This window comes from Cupressus sempervirens, chromosome 4 (assembly GCF_028749045.1).
Source record: "Cupressus sempervirens isolate cs-2001-9-10 chromosome 4, ASM2874904v1, whole genome shotgun sequence".
In the NCBI taxonomy this organism is placed as follows: domain Eukaryota; kingdom Viridiplantae; phylum Streptophyta; class Pinopsida; order Cupressales; family Cupressaceae; genus Cupressus; species Cupressus sempervirens.
In genome coordinates, this window is record NC_143121.1 from 18,139,096 (window position 1) to 18,160,487 (window position 21,392).

General features: G+C 31.0%; 1 protein-coding gene across 1 annotated transcript in view; it reads left to right on the forward strand.

The window, feature by feature from the left end:
* The window catches only part of LOC149559702 (lipid phosphate phosphatase epsilon 2, chloroplastic-like), a 140,394-nt gene that overhangs the window by 79,104 nt on the left and 39,898 nt on the right, over positions 1 to 21,392 (forward strand). Inside the window, exon 3 of the mRNA XM_089823492.1 lies at positions 14,764 to 14,837. Within this exon, the coding sequence (XP_089679618.1) occupies positions 14,764 to 14,837 (74 nt within the window). The remainder of the gene's footprint in view (positions 1 to 14,763; positions 14,838 to 21,392) is intronic.

The window sequence follows — 21,392 nt, forward strand, 5'->3', positions numbered from 1 at the left end:
GAAATGTGAAGATAATTGTTGTCATGTGTTCATTAATGGTGGAAGTACTAACAATATAGTATCATAAATGATGGTCATGAAGTTGAAGTTGCAGAGACAGAAATAACCATGTCCATATTGTATTGCTTGGGTGCAAGATGACCACAAGGTCATGGTCAATGCGTAGTGCTTAGTGAAGTTCAAGATTGGAAACTACCAGGATGAGGTATTATGTGATATCATATCTATGGACATATGTCATATGTTGTTGGATAGGCTATGATAGTTTGACAGGTATGTTTTACACGATGTGTGAGAGAATAACTTTATTCTAACCAAGGATGGAGTGAAACATAAGTTGAAGTCGTTGAAGGATAAAGAAGAAAAGATATGTAGTACTGCCATAATATGTTTTATTGATGGAAAAGAGTTTCTCAAATGTACAAAGAGTGAGCATATGTGTTTTTTTATAATTCCAAAAGATAGAAAAGATGAAATAGAGGAGGTGCCTATAGAAGTTACAAATATGTTAGGAGATTTTTTTGATATTGTATCAGATAATATACCTGACAGATTTCTCCCAATGAGCAAGATCAGTAGCTAGTTTTCCAAACAAGGTAGAAAAAAATTTGAGACCAATAGAAAGTGAAAGTTAATAGAAAATTTCATGAGTTGTTGCAGAAAGGCTTGATTTGAGAGAGTCTAAGTCCATGTGATGTACTAGTAGTATTGGCATGAAATAAGAATAGAGAATGGAGGATCTGCACAAATTCTTGTGCTATCAACAAGATCAAAATCAAGTACAAATTTCCATTGCCAGGGATGGATGACATTATGGAGTGTTTGAGTAGAGCTGAGTATTTCACAAAGATATATATGAAGAGTGGGTACCATTAGATAACTATCAGAGAAGGTGACGAGTGCAAAACTATATGAATGGTTAGTCATGCCTTTTGGGCTAACCAATGCACCAAGCATGTTAATGAGGCACTAAAGGAGTTTTGGGTAAGTTTTTCATTATTTACCTAGATGAAATTTTGGTCTTTAGTAAGACATTGGAGGAGAATTTGATCCATATTCACAAGGTGTTTGATAAGTTGAGGGAAGAAAAGTTACTGATAAACTTGAAGAAGTGTAATTTTGTAAAGATGGAGTTGGTGTACCTAGGATTTATATCTTAGTAGAAGGTCTAAAAATGGACCTAGAGAAAGTGAAGGCTATTCTTGAATGGGCTACTCCAAGGAGTGCGAAAAAGGTAAGATATTTTCATTGACTAGCTATTTTTTTACATAAAGTTCATAAGAGGTTTTAGCCATATTTGTGGAACCATGATTGAAACAATGAGAGAGGATAGGAAAGAATTTAAGTAGACTATAAGAGTAGATAAGAGTTTTAATCTATTGAAATAGAAGGTTACTCAACATCTTGTTTTAGCACTTCCTATTTTTAACAAGGTGTTTCAAGTAGACTATGATGCTAGTGATACTGCAATAGGAGCTATTTTGAACTAAGAAGGTGGTCCTATTGCTTATTTCAATGAGAAATTGAATGATGGAAAAAGAAAATATTATGTTTATAATCAATAATTTTATGTTATAGTTCAAGCATTGAAGAAGTGGAGACACTATCTTCTTCCTAAGAATTTTTTTTATACTGATCATCAAACTTGCAATATTTGAATAGTCAAGAAAAATTGAAACAAAGGCATTTGAAGTGGGTTGAGTTTTTGTAGAGTTGAATTTTTTTTTTGAAACACAGGAGTGCAAAGTCTAACAAAGTTTTAGATGCTCTTAGTAGAAGACAAATTTTTCTAATAGAAATGAAAATAGAAGTGGTTGGGTTCAAAGAGCTCGGTACTTTGTATCTAGATGACCCTAATTTTGGTGAAACATGGAAGGTTTGTATAGAACCTGTTACACTTGATAGGACAAAGTGGTTTAATTTCATGATCTAGGATAGTATGTTGCTTAAAGGAAACCATTTGTACATTCCTAGAAGTTCAATGAGAGAGAATATCATCAAGGAGAAGCATAGTGGAAGATTAGATAGACATTTTGATAGAGATAAAACCATAGCATTGGTTGTTGACAATTATTACTAGCCATAGTTGCAACAAGATGTGAAGAAGTTTATATAGAGTAGTAGATTATGCTAGATGGTGAAGGAGTGAAGTAGAATAGAGGATTGTATCAACCATTACCTATAGTAGAGAAACCATGGGACAATGCAAGGATAGATTTTATTCTTGGATTATTGAGGAGACAGTGAGGGCATGATTCTATTTTTGTGGTGGTTGATAGGTTTACAAAGATGACACATTTTATTCCTTGCAAGAAGACTAGTGATGTTGTTCATGTGGTATGATTATTTTTTAGAGAATTGATGAGACTACATGGTTTGCCAAAGAGTATGGTTTCAAATTGAGATACCAAATGTTTTGGGTATTTTTAGAGTACATTGTGAAAAAATTTAAGACAAAGTTTAAGTTTAGTTCATTGCATCATACATAAAGTGATGCACAAACAGAATTGGTGAATAGGAGTTTGGAAAACTTGCTAAGATGTTTGATTGGAGACAAGCGAAAAGAATGGGATATGATTTTATCAAAGGAAAATTTTTCATATAATAATTCTATCAATGGGAGTACTAGAAAATCACCATTCCAGATTTTATATAGGAATAGTCCCTAAAATGTTTTTGAATTGAGGCAGTTGGATAAATGGGAGATAAGTAGAGCTAAAGAAGAAGAATTCGCTGAACATTTGAAGAACATCCATGAGGAGGTGAGGGAGCACATCATAAAATTAATATAGAGTACAAGACTAAATCAGATGTGAAAAGGAGTTATAAAGAATTTTAGGTTGGAGATGAAGTCATGGTGCATTTGAGAAAGAAGCATTTTCTAGTGGGTACATACAATAAGCTGAACATGAAGAAGTTTGGACTGTGCAAGATAGTGAAAAGACATGATTTTGGAAATGCTTATGAAGAAGAGTTGCCTGTTGAATTGAATATTTTACCAATATTTAATATTTTAGATTTGAGAGAGTATTATGAAGGATGTGATAGAGATGAAGTTAGAGAAGTGCAGTAGAGTATTCCAATAGCAAATTCTACTGCAAAGGAGATTGAGGAGATATTCAACAGTTGTTTTGGAAAAAGTAAAAGGGAAAAAAATGATAAATAATATCTAGTCAAATGGAAAGGGAGGCAAGTAGAGGATTCATCATGGAGAGCAAAGGAGGAGGTTAAACATCTTGGTTTTGCTTAGAACACCTAAGACATGATGGAATCACTTCTAGAAATTACCCCAAGTGTCTGATATAGGATCATCTTAGGTGTAATAGAAATCTTGTATCACCCAAAATATTTTCTTTTTAGTTTATTCTTTTTTAATAAGGACTAGTAGACAGGGTCGTTACTATTTATGGCAACTTACTATTTTTAGTAAGTTTTTCATAAAAGCTCAAAATGTTCTCATTTCTATATGAAGGTTCATTTTAGGGTTATAAGCCTACCATAAAAATTTCATTTCTCAAGATTAAGTATCAGAGAAGTTATTGTGGATTTTTAGTGGAAAAAATTTAAAAAAAATCTTCAGGCTCACCGTTGGAGGCCTTAGAGTGCTTGGATCAGATCTAAAAATTTGAAAAAAGGACACACTTACTATCCCAAACCTATAGATCAGGAGCCAGCATTTTCAAAAAGTGGTTATAGAAGCTAATTAGAGCAACGGTTGAAGAGTTATGGACTTCTAGATTTGGGCTACCTAAAATATCTAAAATAATCATTGAACATGTATTTGCCTAACTCTATATGTATTGTTAGGGTCTATCGACCCTAGGTATTAAGTTTCATTTTCTAGAACCTTCCTGAGTGACATAAAATTTCCTATTTAAGAATGGCCAAAGATTATCTAGAGTAACTCTAGGTGATAGTTCATAGCTTGTGTTACAAATTATTGTAATGAAGGTGCCCATCTGGGTTACCATATTGTACTTCTAAATTCTATAATTCTACATTTGTAGTACCAATATAAAATACATATTATTTTCTTATGTTATGAGCTATCGTATTAGGGGGAGCACCTTTCATCAATAAGACTCACACCTCTAAAGAAATTCTTAATATTGTTCATACTAACTTGTGTGGACCAATCAATGTGGAAAGCTACAAAGGTGACAAGTACATTATCCTATTTGTTGATGATTATTCTAGGATGATGACAATTATCTTTCTTAAAAAAAAATGATACTTTTCAAATATTTAAGTGACACTTAGCAAGAGTTGAGAAAGGAGATAGGAAAACGCCTAAAATATTTGAGATCTAATAGAGGAGGAGAATTTACATTAAATGAGTTTGAGATGTTCTGTAATGATAGAGGGATCAAAAGATATGCATTTTCACCTAGGACCCCTCCACAAAATAGAATTTTTAAAAGAAGGAACAAATATGTAATGCACTGTGCTAGGGACACTGATGACAAAGAAGAATGTTGCTTTGAAATACTAGAGAGAGGTTATAAGTAGAACTGTCTATACCTTGAACCATGTGCATGTCAAGAAAGGTACTCATTCAACACCTTTTGAAATATGGTATGGATACTCACCCAATGCAAAATATTTTAAGGTATTTGCGATCAAGTGTTATATTCGTAAAGATTTCAAAAATGGTAAATTAGATTCTAAAAGAGAAGAATGTATATTCCTTCTCTATTCCATAAGAATTAAAGCTTATATGTGTTTAAATACTAATACTTATAAAGTTGTGGAAAGTGCAAATGTGAAATTTAATAAATATATAGAGGTACATGAAGCTGAACCTATGTAGGAACCAAAGGAATACAAATATTTTTTATACTTGTATGAAGGTATGCTTGCAGATGAAGATGTTGCAAATCAAGTTGAAATTCAACAACAAGTTTTAGTGACTATTAAGTCACATACAATGAATGTCAAGTTACATTTAGAAATTGAGCTACAGTCAAGTGTCGATTTGCAAACTAAAGATGAGACACATTCTATTTTTAGTATTAGTGTACATGAAATAAATGTTGAATTACAAGATAGAGAAGTACATAGTGCTTCATAAGTTAGGAGACCTAATGAGGAAAGTAGAAAAGAACCAAGATTGTCAAAGTATGTAAAAATACACCACCTAGCTAAACCAATTATTGGAGATAGAGATGCTAGAACAATGATAAGGAATAGGCTAAGAAGTGATACATATTTGTTGAGCATGCATGAAAATAAGTCAATAAAAGATGCCTTAGAAAATGTGAATTGGAGCAAACCCATAAAAGAAGAGATTGAACATATTGAGAAGAATAATACATAGACTCTAGTTCCTAGAGCATAGGATAAGAATGTGATTGGAATCAAGTGGGTGTAGAGAAATAAGTTAGATGAAAATGGTGAATTCACAATGAACAAGGAAAGATTAGCTTGTATGGGGCATGTACAAGAGGAAGGGATAGACTATGGAGAAACATTTGTCCCTATTGTAAGATTGGAAGGAGTAAGAATGCATCTTGCTTACTCTTCATATAAAAGTTTAAAAGTTTTTAAAATGGATGTGAAGTCAACATCTCTATATGACATATTAGAAGAAGAGGTCCATATAGAATAGTCATAAGGATTTGTTGATGCTAACAACAAGAACATGGTATGTAGACTACACAAAGCTTTATATGGTTTAAAGAAAGCCCCAATAGCATGGTATGAAAGTCTTCACAATTACCATGTGAAGATTGGATTTGAAAGGACTGATGATAAGAACAATCTATATTTGAAGATAGAAGGAGGTAAAGGTATTTTATTAGCTGAAATTTGTGTTGATGATATCATATTTGGAGGTCAAGATGGATTATGTAACGCATTTGCAAATCAAATGAAGAAATAATTTGAGATGTCTTTATTTGAAGAGATCAAGCTCTTTGTTGGATTACAAGTATATCAAGTGAAGTATGGTATATACATCACTTAGTTTAAGTGTGCGATTAAAATATTAAGAACTTTTGGATTAGAAGATTCAAAACTAGTTATCACACCTATGATTATATGATACAAGTTGTCAAAGAATGATGGTTCAAGTAATGTGAATTAAACACTGTACAAGTCTATAATTGGAAAATTTCAAATATGTAGTACATAGTAGACTTGAAATTACATTATTTGTTGGGAGTGTTGCAAGATTCTTTGTTAATCCTAAGGAGAATCATTTGATGTTTGTTAAGAGAATAATGAGATATTTGAAGGGAACAATAGACTATGTTTCGTACTACAAGAAGAATGAGAAGTTTGAGTTGAAAGCCTACACTAATACTAATTGGGCTAGAAACATTTGTGATAGAAAGAGCCCCAGTGGAGGAGTATTTTTCTTAAGAAAGAAGTTGGTCAGCTAGAACAACAAGAAACAAAATTGCATATATCAATCTGCTACTAAAGCTGAATATGTGGCTTCTATAGTAAATTGTACAAACATTATATGGATCAAACAACTACTCAAAGGTATGGAGGAAGAAATCACTAAACTTTTAATACTTTATTATGATAATAAAAGTGTTATAAATATACCAAATAACCTTATGATGTACAAAAAGACTAAGAACATTGAAATCAAGTACTATTACTTGAGAGAGCTAATTCAAGACAAAGAAGTGAAGATGGAATGTGTGAATACAAAGGAATAGATAGATGATATCTTAACAAATGAATTACCTAAGTATACTAATGAATATCTAAGAGGTAAACTAGGGGTGATACCCATATCCAAAGCTACTTAAGAAGCATTAGTAGTGTCTTGCATTAACCAAGATGAATGTTGTATTTTACAACATGATGTAGTGGATCTTACTTTAGGAGCTACCTAAAGTAATCTAAGAGATGGAATAAAAGATCAATCACAAGTTAGGTCATAGAGGTTAAAACTAAAATTGTTGACATCTGCATGATGAGATGACAAGTCCTTAGCATTGTTGTCAAAGAGAGAGAGATAACACAAGGGAGGAGAGATAGAAAAGGGAGAAATAAAGAATACCACATAAAGTGGGAAAGAGAAAGAAATACTTTTAATATCTACTCAGAGGGGGATAGTGTACCTAATGTTTACCAAAGAGGGAGAAGAGATAGAAAATATATACATCTACCTAGTAAGAGGGAGACAATATTGAGGGAGATATAAGAACATAAAGACTTGATTGTCTATTGATTAGAACATAATTATGTAGCGTGTAAATAAGCTAATAGAGGGAGAGATTTCAATACAAGGAATTGTTTTCTTTTTGGTATTGTTATTAATATTGGTTTTCCATCAATGCCAAAGACGAAGATTTTTGATATGAGATTGTTTTATAGTGAAGAACCTATAATGGAACAATTGTTATTTTGTCACTGATGTCAAACCTGTTAGTTGCTAGTAAGATGACAACTTAGTTTATGTAAGTACTATTATTTGTTTGATTAATGGAGAGGATTGTATCAAATAAGTTAACAAGAGCACCTAGAGGAAAGGTTGAGTTATGGTATGAAAAAGGAGTACAAAGATTAGTTAAGACAATTATGATATATTGTATTGTTTATCTACTTAACACTATAGAGGATGTATACACTAATTAAGTTTAGAAGGAAAAGTAAGCAGAAATGAGTCTAAGAAGCTTGACCTAGTGGAAAGTAGGTGCCCCAAAAAGTTAGTGCAAGCTGAGGAAAAAATTAGTTGGAGATGAGTAAAGTGAAGATTTAATGTATGCCAAGTAAACTTAGTGTAAGATGAGTAAAGTTTAGTTGATGTTGAGCATTAGTAAACTTTAATGTTTTCCCAATTAACTAGTCGAAGACGAGTGGAAGAATAGTATGGAACCCAAGTGACATTATATTGATGTTAAGTGCCAATATTCATGTTGAATCATGGATTTGATGAATCTAAGCCAACTATTTTGTTTTCTTGAATTGTGTGAAGCGTGTGGAAGATAATTATGATGAGCTCATGAGTTGGTGGCACATAATTCAATGTAAACCATTTTGTGACAAATTCAAAGAGGATTAAAGAAGAAGTTTCTAGAGGAACTAAATGGAAAAGTGGGTAGATTCATTGTATCCTACCTAATCCTTGCTAACTCTAAAATCAACAATTGAGGTTGAACAACAAAAGATCTTAAATATTTATTTATAGCGAGAGCTGGTCAGAAGAAAAAGTTTTCATGTGTGAGAACCTAAAGAAGATAAGGAGTCTATGGTATTTCTTCATTTAGTAGTCGAATAGAAGAGATTACAAATGGCATGCAAAAAAAGAAGGCTTGAGAGTATGAATGCTTGAAGGGTGAACAAGCTATTGAAGCTAAAGTATATGAAAGCCAAGAAGAATGGAGGATTGAAATTGTAACACCCCTCTAGGGAACCCAAAAGAAGCTAACCTAAAGTTTTACTAAGTTTGATAAACATTTTTTCAAAGATAAAGATATAATAATAGTTATAGAATAGTAGAAGCAATTAACATACACTCATACATCAACAACACATAAATAGGTTATGACTCTTAAGATTCCCATAATGATGAATCACATTTAATTTTAGTTAACACTAAATCTAATATATAATAAATCCACATCAAATAATAATATACAAGTATGAATCCATTTAAATAATATATAGTTATCTCAAATGCCACTTGGCAATAATCATAATGCACCATCATCCATTGTACAAGTCGCAGGGTATGAAGGGCTTAAATAATATATATCATAAAAATAGATTACAAAAACATCTCATAAGATCCATGAAGTCAAATACAATACACGTAGAATATAACATCCATCATAGAAATACAAGATCACATAGAAAGGAACATTTGCACACGTACACACATCTAGCAATGACATCTAGTGGTCAAATCCAAATGGTATAATATAAAACACTACCACCCAACCTTGTGAAACCCTAAAAGGTTCACTTCTAGCACTAAGGAGATATTCTCAAGTCCCAAATAGGATAACAAACTCAAAAGTCAAAACCTACATCCAAGTTCATGGAAACATTTCAAAACAAACTATCTCAAAGGGTACCAAGACACAAGTATCAATTAATCCCAAAGGCAACAAAGAAATGTAGGAAATTTACTATATATGCAGTAAAGTTTCATCACACGAGCCAATTGTAAGGTTACCCAGCCCATACTTTAATCCTTTGACCCATTAGTGACTCCATGTGGCACTATTATCCTTTCATACTAACAAGGCATACTAACAATTCAACTCTAAGGTTACTCAGCTAGTTTTTTAATCCTCCAACCCTCTAGTGACCTTTTGTAGTACCAATATCTTGTTAATTCATTTTAAGCCCATTTAGTGAAATGTGATCACTTATTAAAATAACCTACAATGGGTTACCCAGGCAATCTCTTTAGGGTTCCAACCTCCATTATATGCCACTTCCCAACATGGCATATAGATAACCTATCCTAAGCTCAGAAAAAGTAGAAGATCACAAAAGACCACATACCATGCATCAATTCTTAAATAAGAAACTAATAAGTATTGAAACTTACTGATCACAATCATAGATTTCACCAATACAATCATCATAATAGGAGTGATCCCAAATTTGAGTACACATAAACCAAATCCATGTCATAACATGACATCAATAAGAACAAATTACACAATCACCTCAATCCTATACAAGTGATTAGAAAATAATCTAAACACAATTGATCAAAGACTTAAAGGTCATATTAGATAGGTCACACCATTCACCTCAGTTTCACACAAGAAAACTAGAAAGTAATAACAATCAATAGATCAAAACACCTCATAAAATATACAAGACACATTACCATAGTTGAGTATAAAAGGATCATTATCAGAACATCATCAAGATATCATAAAAAGAAACTTCTGAGCCTCTAGTAAACATCCTAATTTGGTCAAAGCTACTTCAACCCCGAAACCCAACATTAGTAAATCACACGTCACATATAGTACATACAATATAAATTTTCATAATTCATTAGGTTTGTAAACACACAAGTTTAATTTTCCCTATAGGTTTTCAAGTTTTCATTTCCAAATATTATAGTTGATAATGTTTTTGATCTCAATAAAGGTTTTAGTTTTCATTTTCTCAAAGTATTATAATTACTAAGATTTTCTAATAATAAAATTTCTCTAGTATTACAAATCATTTTCATATATCTGAACCATATAAAAACATCCAAGTTTATAAAAGAAAACGTTAATTTTCCCAATTAATTTCTTTGATTTTTAATTTACTTTAGAATTATATTTAAATAATAAAGTTATAAATCAAAATTTCAAATAATTAAATTTCAAATTATAATGATACATATTAAAATTATTAAAAATAATAATTATCAATTATTGTCATAATAATTTTAAATTTATTAAACTCTTGAAAAAAATTTCCTTAAAAAAAACTTGCTAAAAATGGAAACTTTTCAAAAATAGGAATTTTACAAAAATGGAAACCTACTAAAAATAGAAGCTTGCTAAAAATAGAAGCTTTCAAAAATGAAAACATTCCAAAAATAGAAACTTGCTAAAAATAAAAACTTTTCAAAAATGAAATGTACTAAAAATAAAAACTTTGAAAAAATAGAAACCTGCAAATTTTTTTTAAAATTTTGAAAATGGAAACTTACTAAAAGGGAAACTTTCCAAAAATAGAAAGTTACTAAAAATAGAAACTATCCAAAAAATGTAACTTACTAAAAATGGGAGCTTTCCTAAAATAGAAACTTACTAAAACTGGAAACTTTTCAAACCCTCATCACATTTTATAATCAATTAGACAAAGATTTGAAAGCTATAATCATTCATAGATGTTCCTGATACAAAGAACAATAAATCCATTACGAGATTTCGAATTAAATCACAAAAAATTTTATGACAAAAATTCAATTTTGTCAAATAAAGGTTTCAATCAAATTACTTCACTCAAAGACGTATTAAGAATAAGGCAAAGAAGATTTCAATACAAGGGTTTTCAACCACATTTAAAAACTCTGAAAATAGATTTATCTAGGCACAAAAAATAGAAATTCAAAGAACAGAAATCCATGGTACAATTAAACCGCAAGATGATACTTGCATCTGATACTAACATGCAAAGTACAAATGCATGAAGTACATAAGAAAACCCTTTCCTTTTGAAAAGCTTCTGTCTCTAAAAATTGTTTCTCCAAAACCTGTGTAATTGTAAAATGATCTTTAGATCTCTGATAAAGAATTCTCCCCTAATTTGGGTCTCTAATTGTGCAATGACAAGAGAGAACTTGCTAACAAATTAATGTTTACATGCACAACTCTTAGCAATTTTAAAATATCTTTATTAAATTAATTTTATTTATCCCTTTGATTAATTTATTATATTTTAATTTTATGCATAAGCTTTCTTGTAATTTAATTAAAATAAATTTTATTAAATTATGTTTTCTATTAATCAATTACGAGATGTTTTGAATAATAGATTTATTAATTGAACCAATAATATTATTTAGAGTTTATTATTTAAATAAAACTCCTAAATAATAATTATTAAATTAAATAAAGATAAATATGCCATAAATAGAACTCTAATAATTTCTTTAAATTTAATTCTTTTATTTAATTAATTCATGAGACATTTTTAATAGTATATTTATTAACTTAATTAATAACATTATTTAGAGATAATTATTAAGATAAAACTCCTAAATAATTATCATTAAATTAAATAAATATAAATACGTCAAGATGGAACTTTAAAATTAAATATAATTCTTTTTTTTAATTAATTACATATAATTAAATATCATTTTTCCTTTATAAAATTTCCATTACTTAAATCATTAAGTTCTCTTTTAATTTTATTTAATGATAATAGAAATCACAATAGACCCAAAAAACCAAATATGACAATCCATCATACATAACACAAAAAACTAAATCAAACTCAAGGGTTATAATCATGAAGTCAGTCACTTGATGAATTCAAAAGGGTGAAACCAACTTAGATACTTTTGCTATTTTGTAGGACAATTGGTTCAGGGTTTATTTTCATGCCACTTATACCATTGAAATACTATGATAGGGTACACTCATCCTGGCAATTCAAGGAAGTCGATACCTAGTACCTGCAAGCTACATAAAATCTATGCATGTACAAACACATATATTCTAAACTAAACAAGAAATGATAGGAAGTGGTGCATCATGTAGATCCCAACTAGTAGGTGACTATGACTCCCTTCCTGAACCACATCAAAAATGGCAAACATATAGTAAACATACACACACACTATACACATGCAAGTATGGGGTACGTATCCATAGAAAATGCATAAAAATCATTTCTCTAGCTAACATCATTAAATAACTAAAAGTCAATATATGAATATATATATATCATCATCGAACAATAGTGAAATAATTGAAACAGCGAGCACTAAAGTAACCATACATACATACATACATACATACATACATAAACATACATGTATGTATGTATATCTATATATGTACATACACTCGCGCGCGCGCACACACACACACACACACACACACACACACACACACACACACACACATAAACTGAATCTGATGTAATATCCAAGAAAAAAAATGTCACTGATCATCAAGCATAAACATAAATCTGGTCTAAAGGAGTTCAACAATAAAACATAAAAGTCAACTAGGGGTAAGCATTATAGAAATAGAGATCTATAATCTGCAAGTGATTTTTTAATTTGTTATCAGATCAAGCCTTACTGTTACTTTCTAATCATTGTATCAGTTTAGGGTAAATCCTTTGGATTATGTTTGACCTAACAATCATTTGTAAATCCTTTAATTGGGTGATATTCCAAGTGAATAATCTAAAGTCCTCAAACAAGGCTTACTCCTAACAAGATGATTGAAATCCTTTAACTAGGTCACATTTAACAATGTGTATTGTAACCTTTAACTGGGTTGGCCTTTCATAGGGAATCACTTCATAAGAGTGAGAATTAGTAGCATGTTACTGGTGGTATCTCCCAGATTGGGTTTCCACATAAAATTCATGTGTCAAATGTGTTGTTGAATTTTTTATGTTTCATGTTTACATTTTTGCAAAGTTATTTTGACCTAGGATAGTAACCTACAAAGTTTAAGTTTTGTATGATCTAATGGATGCATACATAATAACATTTTATGGATATGGTTTAACTAAGCTATGAAAATTTTTATTTGTACATCTAGACCTTGGATAATTAATTCACCCACTTCTTAGTTACTCTGAAGAATTCCCACAAATACATATTTGTGGTTGATGGAAGAATGCCAATGATCCAAGGATGTTCCTTTGTCACATTATAGAAATGGAAATTTCTTTTATTTACAATATATTAAACAAATATCTTGGGAGTTTCATCACAAGATCCAAAGTACAAATTACACCAATCTCCATGTACATTCGAAAGTGTTCAAGGAAAAATAGATAAATTATGAGATAATATAAATTATTATTTATATCCTTTATCTAAGTATTATAAGGTCCAAGGTTACTAAGAGGGGGATGAACTAGTAATGTATGAGATTCAAACTTTTTGCCAACTATTCAAATCAAATCAGATTTGTTCATTAATCATTCAACCACATGCATTAACTTATAACTTGTGAAGAAAAAAATAATGAAACAAATGAAACTCGTAAATTCATCTATTAAATGCAACGTAAGATCACCAAGATTTTTCATGTGGAAACCCTTGGTTAGAGGGAAAATAATAATAATGGGAATTTGTACCTACAAATACTTGTACCCTTTTGAAGTACACTTGGTTAAAGGCCTAGTCAAGAGAAGACCCTGTTAAGTGTCACCTAATTAATGGATTTTCCCCTAGCCCCATTAGGAGATTTACCTCATGAAGAGTAACCTTGCAAAGGATTTAGAGCATAAATTAACAAACCACCTTGTTAAGGGATTTAGTTGGCTTCGCCTAAATGAATGATACAAATGTCACCTCCCAATTTATCCCCCCTTTAATGTAGTTGTAGATATTACAACTATCATTCTTTCAATTATATATGTTTTAAGATTTAAGAAGAACCATATTTTCTATTTTAAACCCTTAAGAAGGTATTGAGGTCTTCCCTCTATCTCATGACTATTTTGTTTTTTTTTAAAGTTCTTACTCTTTTATTTCTTATTAGAAATACGTTCAAATAGAAGGAAGAAAGAGCCAACCTAGTATTTTTAGAGATTAGTATGCATATAAGTCCCATACCTTCAATATTATCTATACGTGATGCCTTGTAACATTAATTGTTCTTTATGACAAATTTATGCATCAGCAAGATGAAATCTATATTTCGTTCTTAAATGACATAAGAGTTAATATCATTTTATTCTTGACTTTGGTAATAGTTTTCAACATTTGGCACAATATCTGACATATAAGAACTAATTAGAAATTGGTTAGCTTGGCATATTATTAAACCTTAAGAAAATAGTGATTAAACAATAGGTGCATTCTTTGTGACGATTAATTGAATGTAGGATTAGTGGGAGTGCTACATAGTGAAAGTCATGACATGGAAAGATTTAGGATATGAGCAAAAAAATTAGAATAAGATGAAGATTTAAAGTATATGGTATACAATTTATGCCTGTGAAAGTCCATATGGTTTATTAAATCAAAGTTTTCTATTTGATTGATTAACATTTAAAGATAAATAACACTCATATTGTCATAATATTATTTTTGGCATATAAAATTAAATGCTTAAAATTATAGTAATTTTTTAATTGCAGTGATTGATTCTCAAGGTCTACATCTATCAACATTTGGGCTTGGAGTTATAATCAATTTTTTTGGAGTATTTGTGGTATGTAAATCTTTGAATATATTTGTTAGACAATATATTCCACTAGTTAGTTATATGTTAATTTAATAAGGAAAATTATGATTATTACTTAAATTATTCCATAAAATTAGTTAGACACTGATTAAGTTGATTTACATCAAAATATCTAGATTTTTTATGGAATTAATTGACCTAACGTAGAATGATTTATGTTTATGTCATTTCCAATGAATCAAAAAGTTTATATTGGGTGAAAAGCACCATTATATGTTTAAGTCATTCAAATACGATAACTCAAAATGTTAAACCAAAATCTACTTTATTTATTTTAATGACGTATCACACACTTAAAATATATAATTATTTAATTTCAAATCAAGTAAATTACAAAGTAGAATTTGAAGTAGCATAACTCTATATAGGAAACTAGAAAAAAAATTCTTGTAAATTTGATGGAGGAGATACCCTTTTGTTATAGCACTCTAGCTAAAGATCGCTCAAAAAGTAGATAGAATCCTAAAATGAACATTTTTAGATGGCATGCAAACTATGAATATGTTTAGTCTCCTTAAGATTGCAAAAACTCTTAAAATAATGCATAATTCCTATTCAAATTAGCTAATGATGAATTCCTTTCATATTAAATTTATAGAGTCATTTGAGAAGACAATTATGTCTCCATAAATGCGAAGGTGCTCTCTATATGTATCAGCTAATGTTGCTTAACAATATGTTCATCAAACTCAAAAATTACAATATTAATACTAATATTCATAAGTTTTACATAGAAAATGATTACATGTGGAAATTGTTGTTGCAAAACTATTTGTGTTAGTTGTTGATGTGTTGGTATGGTTGTTATTGATTACAATGACTTATTTCTTTGGTGGTTGGATCATGCAAAATATTTATGATATTTACATTTATTGACCCTAAGGTTGATGCTACAAAAGGTTGGTTCTTTGAAAGATGTGTTTCAATGATGTATTTAGTGATGGTTGTGTTTAACTGTGGTATGGAATTCTTTTCTATTTCAAATATGGTACTGGTAGTTAGGCTTTTTATCACTCACTTCTTTAACTTTTGACTTATATTTTTTGGTTGAGTTGATGTGGTCCTTTAATGTGATTGTAAATATGGTTATCCTTGATTGAGCTTTGTTTTACTTGGCATTTGGGTAATTTGTGTTTTGGTTGAGACATTGGGCGGTGTGGTCCACTTTTCATTCCTCCTCATTGTGGGAATGTTTAAAGTTTGGACCTATTTCTAATTATGCTTTGATGGCTTACTTGATGATTTCATGTTTGAAATATGAATATAAATAAGAGGATGATTATGATGGAATGGTATCAAAGTTATCTGTAAAAAGATCGGTACGTTAGATATTGTGCAAGGTTATGTGAAATCATGAAGTCAGGTTGTGATAAGAGCATGTGTTTTGTTTCTATTAGATGTTGAAGGTTATAACCCAAGGATTTCTTCCAATATTTTTACATCAGTGGTGGATTTCCTTCTCATTCTTCTATCTTACTGTAGTAAGGCCACCTACAATGAGCATTCTTGTAGTGACCCATCTTTGGTAAATAGATACCTTAATTAGTGTCACCTTAACTAATGTTATTAGTAATGAGAATCAACCTTTCTATGGTTTCCCATCCTAATTTTTTCACTTAAAAATATAGTGTTCATTATGTCAAATTCATATCTAAATTTGGTTTGCTTAAGTGGATAAATAAATAATTTGTTGGATTTGGATTTGTGATTTTTATAGAATTTTAGTCTATGATTGATTTGCTACCCTACCCCATTCATTTTCTAAGACATTAAACAACTGCTATAATAGCTTTGGTTCTTACATAGTGAGCCTAGCCACTTGGGGAGATCTAATGGCACACAAAGCTAATATTCTTGCCTTTGATGGATCTGACTATGATTTTTTAGAAATCAAAGCTAAGAGGATATTTAATTTCTTTGAGTTAAAGACCTCAAAAATTATGGAGGATAAATATACAATGTCAACACATAGGCCTACTACTTCAGATGAGATCTGAGACTTATGAATAAAACAAAAGAGAAAGATGTGTTATTTTTAGTGCATTACCTAGAACTGAATTGGTGAAGGTTATTGCATTAGAAATTCTTATGAAATTTAAGAAAGATTGAAAATCATATATGAACAAAATGATAGGGTTATATAACTAAGATGTAGATTGCTAAAGGTAGATATGAGAATTTAAGGATGGAAGGAGGAGATATAGCGAGCTACTTTTAGAAGATTGATGATGTTATTAATGAGATCAAAAAAATTCATAGCACACTAGATGATAAGGATGAAATAAAGATAATTGTGAGTACAAGGTCTTATAGTAAAATAAACTATCTTTGATGACAAGAATGCTTAGATAAGTTATATGCTTATCCAAATTCATGTTGAGTTTATGTGGCTTGATAAACCCTACAAGATTATAAAAGATGTCCTTAAGATAATCACAATTTATAATGTTTCTAGTGAAGTCTCTACACTCAAGTCAACTAATAATAACTTGGTTAATGAACATGTTGGTTCTAAGTGAGATAAGAGAGTAACGATGATAAATGACATTATACAACCTAATGTGAGGTTCACAGCTTGGTATTGAGCTATAAAATCTATGATTCTAGAAGAGAAAATTAAGTTTCTAGCACTATTATTAATTCAATTTATAGTATGGTTGATGAAGGTGGTAATTATGATTGGTGTGAGGTCCTTAGAGTTTAGTTGTTAGATAATCTATCAAAGATAAAGGACATAAGAAAATATTGAGATAGGGTTCTTTAGTTCTATGCCTTTTCTTCTATTTCATAAATAAATTTCCTATTCTAGGAAGGATTCAATGGTCTAATGATAGACCTATTAGAGTTCACATTAGATAATCTATGTATATGGTGGATAGTAAATCAAGAAGGAGTATTGTAAGAGCTTTCTTTAAGGGTTTCCAAGAGAAAATTCAGCATAGAGAATAATTCCTATATATTTTGTGGAGAAGTATGAGGGCACTATATGTTTTATGGTTGAAATTATTTTTTCTTAATAGAGACAATTGAACCAAGAACTTCTTAGGTCATGCCTATGAAATATCTGGGTTCAAATGATATCATTATTGATGCCTATGACTAGGTTTTATTAAAGATACCTATTTTGGAAATTTTTTTAGCACTCCACTTGGCATTTGTGAGAAGGGCTTAACTACTTCCTATGTTGAGGGGGAGATTGCTAGAAATTTTTTCAATATTCCCATTAGGATTCATGGCAAGGGCTTCATCGCATCCTATGTACTATAAGTTGAGTGGTTGTATTGGGATTTGATATAACAATCTTTTGGTACAATGATGACCCCACTCTAAAAAGTCACTATTGGAATAACCATTAACATTCCCCTTTTGAATTCATGACATGGCTTTGTTAATCTCTTACCAAGATATATTGTCAACTAGTCTCAAAACACTTAGTCTTAATGGAAAGATAGTTGTAACCAAGTATCGAGCTTACAGTGTTAATTGAGCTCATGAAGTACCTAAGAAAATAATGTTAACCTTGCAAGTAATGTCAATTGAGTTGTAGTGCCAGTAGAGTTGATAGTTCACATTGAGTTGTAGTGTCAGTCTAGTTGGTGGTGTCTATTGAGCTCCAATGAGAGCTAAGTCAAAAGAGTTTTCTAGAATAGTAAATAAGTTGGCAAAGCAGTGAAAGCTAAGTCAGAAGTGTCTACCAAGTGATCAATATGAATCAAGAAACCAATATCATTGAGTGTCATAGTTAGCCAAGGTGACAATGGTGCACAAGTATCTTTAGCATCACTCAAGTATGTCATTGGACCTGAGCTCTAGCATTGAGCTGACTTGGTAATTATTTTTTGGAAATAATCATATTGTAGCCAACCTATGTAATAACTATTTGAATGGATATAAGTATAAGATGTTTTGGTTATGCAAAAATGTAAGAATGTGTTGAAGAACATTGTACAAGGGGATATTAAAGAGAAGATTGTTTAGAAGGCTACACACATCACAAGGAAAGGAAGAGACTCATCTATCATAGCCAGGTGATCAATTTTACTTAAAAGGATCTTCATCAACAATTAGAGTTGCATTTCAGATCAATCCACTGATTCATCCTAATAGGTGCATCAGTCTCAAATCCTTTAATAGGATGGACCTAACATTCCTTTGCATAAACTCCTAATAGAGTGCATACTTAATTGTATTGTATAAATCCTTTCACAAGATGGACCTAATAGTCCTTATTACTTGTAATGGAGTAAGATCACCGTAAGTGATCTATTTTCAGCCTTAATTGGCCAACTCTATTAATCTAGTAGTCAAGCATTGTGGGTGTCATCTCCATCCTAATTTTACCTTCTACTTACTACTTTACATTTCTTGCATGCAAGTATATTAGACAACTTAATAAAGTGGTTTAAGAGAAAGAAGTTTAAGTAGTTCCCCATTCATCCCCCCTCTTAGTCACCTAGTTTGCATTACATTTCCAATAGGATTGACTGCCTCCTATATTCTATAAGTCTAGGGGTTATATCAGGAATTGATAGGTTCATCTTTTGATGCAACAACAAACCTATCTTATAACAAGTAGTATCAAAGCTTGGTCATAGGTTTGAATATCTTAACCTAATGTTGAGGGGGAATTCTTGGACTAACCACCAATGTTCTTCTTTGAGATTTTTGACATGGCTTAATCACCTCTTGTGTTCTATAATTCTAGTGGTTGTATCAAGCATTAATAGGTCAATCTCTTGGTGCAACACCAATCCTATCTTGTAACAACCTATTGATTCTAATGAGAAGATATTTGGTACATTTAAGGAGAAGGAACTAAAGGTACACTTAGAGATGAATATTCCTAACGAAGGTATAAGTATTAGAAGAGAAGTAGAGGTCATGGAAGGAAGTGTTTGTATTCTAGTGTGGAAGTTGAGAGAGATAAGAAAGTAGTAGATGAAAGGAGAGAAAAAGAAGGATGAAGTGTCTACTAATATTGAGGTAACTACTACTATTTCATCCTCATCAAGGACAAGGTAATACAAAAGATTAGTTCTACCACTAACAAGTTCACCAAAGCCATAAAATGCACCTAAAACTTAATGCCCAAAGAAGTAGTAGAAATAAGAAAAAACACCCAGTGTAGATTCAAGAAGAGTGGTGATGAATAGAACAAGGAAATATTAGGCATATATATATATATATATATATTGTTTGGAAAAAATTAGCAATTGATCCAATTGGTGGTGTTGAAGAGAAGAAGGATGACTGTACAAGTGAAAAACAAAGGGATGAAGGTAAGAAGGATATTCTTGTGTTCCATTTAGTTGAAATGGAGATTTGAATTGAGAAGGTGATTGAGTAGTAAGTGACTAAATTGAAGGTTGAGAAAAAAGACATCATAGGGATAGAGGAGTTCCTTTCAAAAAAAAAAAAATTAATTGGATGAATCTAAACTTGTAAAAGGTCCTACTAATCTTTATGCTTTTTCTCTAGTTTAGAAAATGAAGCTTGATTTAGTTGAACCCATGAAGGCCTAAGAGGAAAGATTGAAGGCACACACTGAAGACAATGAGATGTTGAAGCTTGCATCTAATGTATTAGAGAAGATAATGTATACTTATGTGAGATAAAAAAATGACACTCCATCTAAACAGTCTGATTAGCTTAGGTAGTACATGTTTTGATTCTTTATAAAAATCTACAATGATGAAGGTGAATGATGAGTTTGATGATAGAAGATTTAGTGAGTTGAATGTTTTTATTTGCAATGATAGAATTCTTTTAGGATTTGGACTAAAATGTATTAGAGATGCTTTATCTAAAGAAGAAAAGGTATTAAAAGCATGTGTTTGATGCAGGAGTATCCAGAGGTATAAGGGAAATCCTGTGTCACCCAAAAAAATATACTTAGACTTAGTTTCTATTTCATGTGTTTTCATTTTTGGATACCCATTTGGGTCAAATAAAGGTTCCAACTCTCATAGTTCCACTATCAATGTTCGTGTAAATCCCAAAAAAATTAGGAGTATGTAATTGAGCCATCATTTTGGTGAACTAGGAGGTGTAAATTGGCTAGATGAATGTAATTGTAATTTAGAGCATTCCAGAAAAAGAATCAGGTCAAAAGGCCCCACGATTTGAAAGTTATTACAATTTTTCAGGTTTTGGAGATCTGCTAAGAATGCTTCAAAGTCATGTTAGGGGCATTAAATGACCTTGAAAAGGACCAAAAAATGGGGGATGAGAGAAGCTGGTCCATAGGGCTATAGAGTGCTTTAAGAGCTTTTCAAAAATGTAAATGGTTTGTCAATCGGAGTTAGGGTTCAAAAGTTATGCCTCCCAAAAGTTCAGTTACCGTTTCTGGATTCTTCTAGATTTGCGTTGACTTCTAATGCAGCTTTTGGAACCTTCTATTTGGTTGATGGATGCCTACTAGCACTTTATAGAATGTAATCCTAGTCCATAACCCTCTGGGGTCTATTTAAGGAGATTTCTGGCATTGTAAAAGGTAGTTCGAAGTGGAGTTTGAGAGGAGGT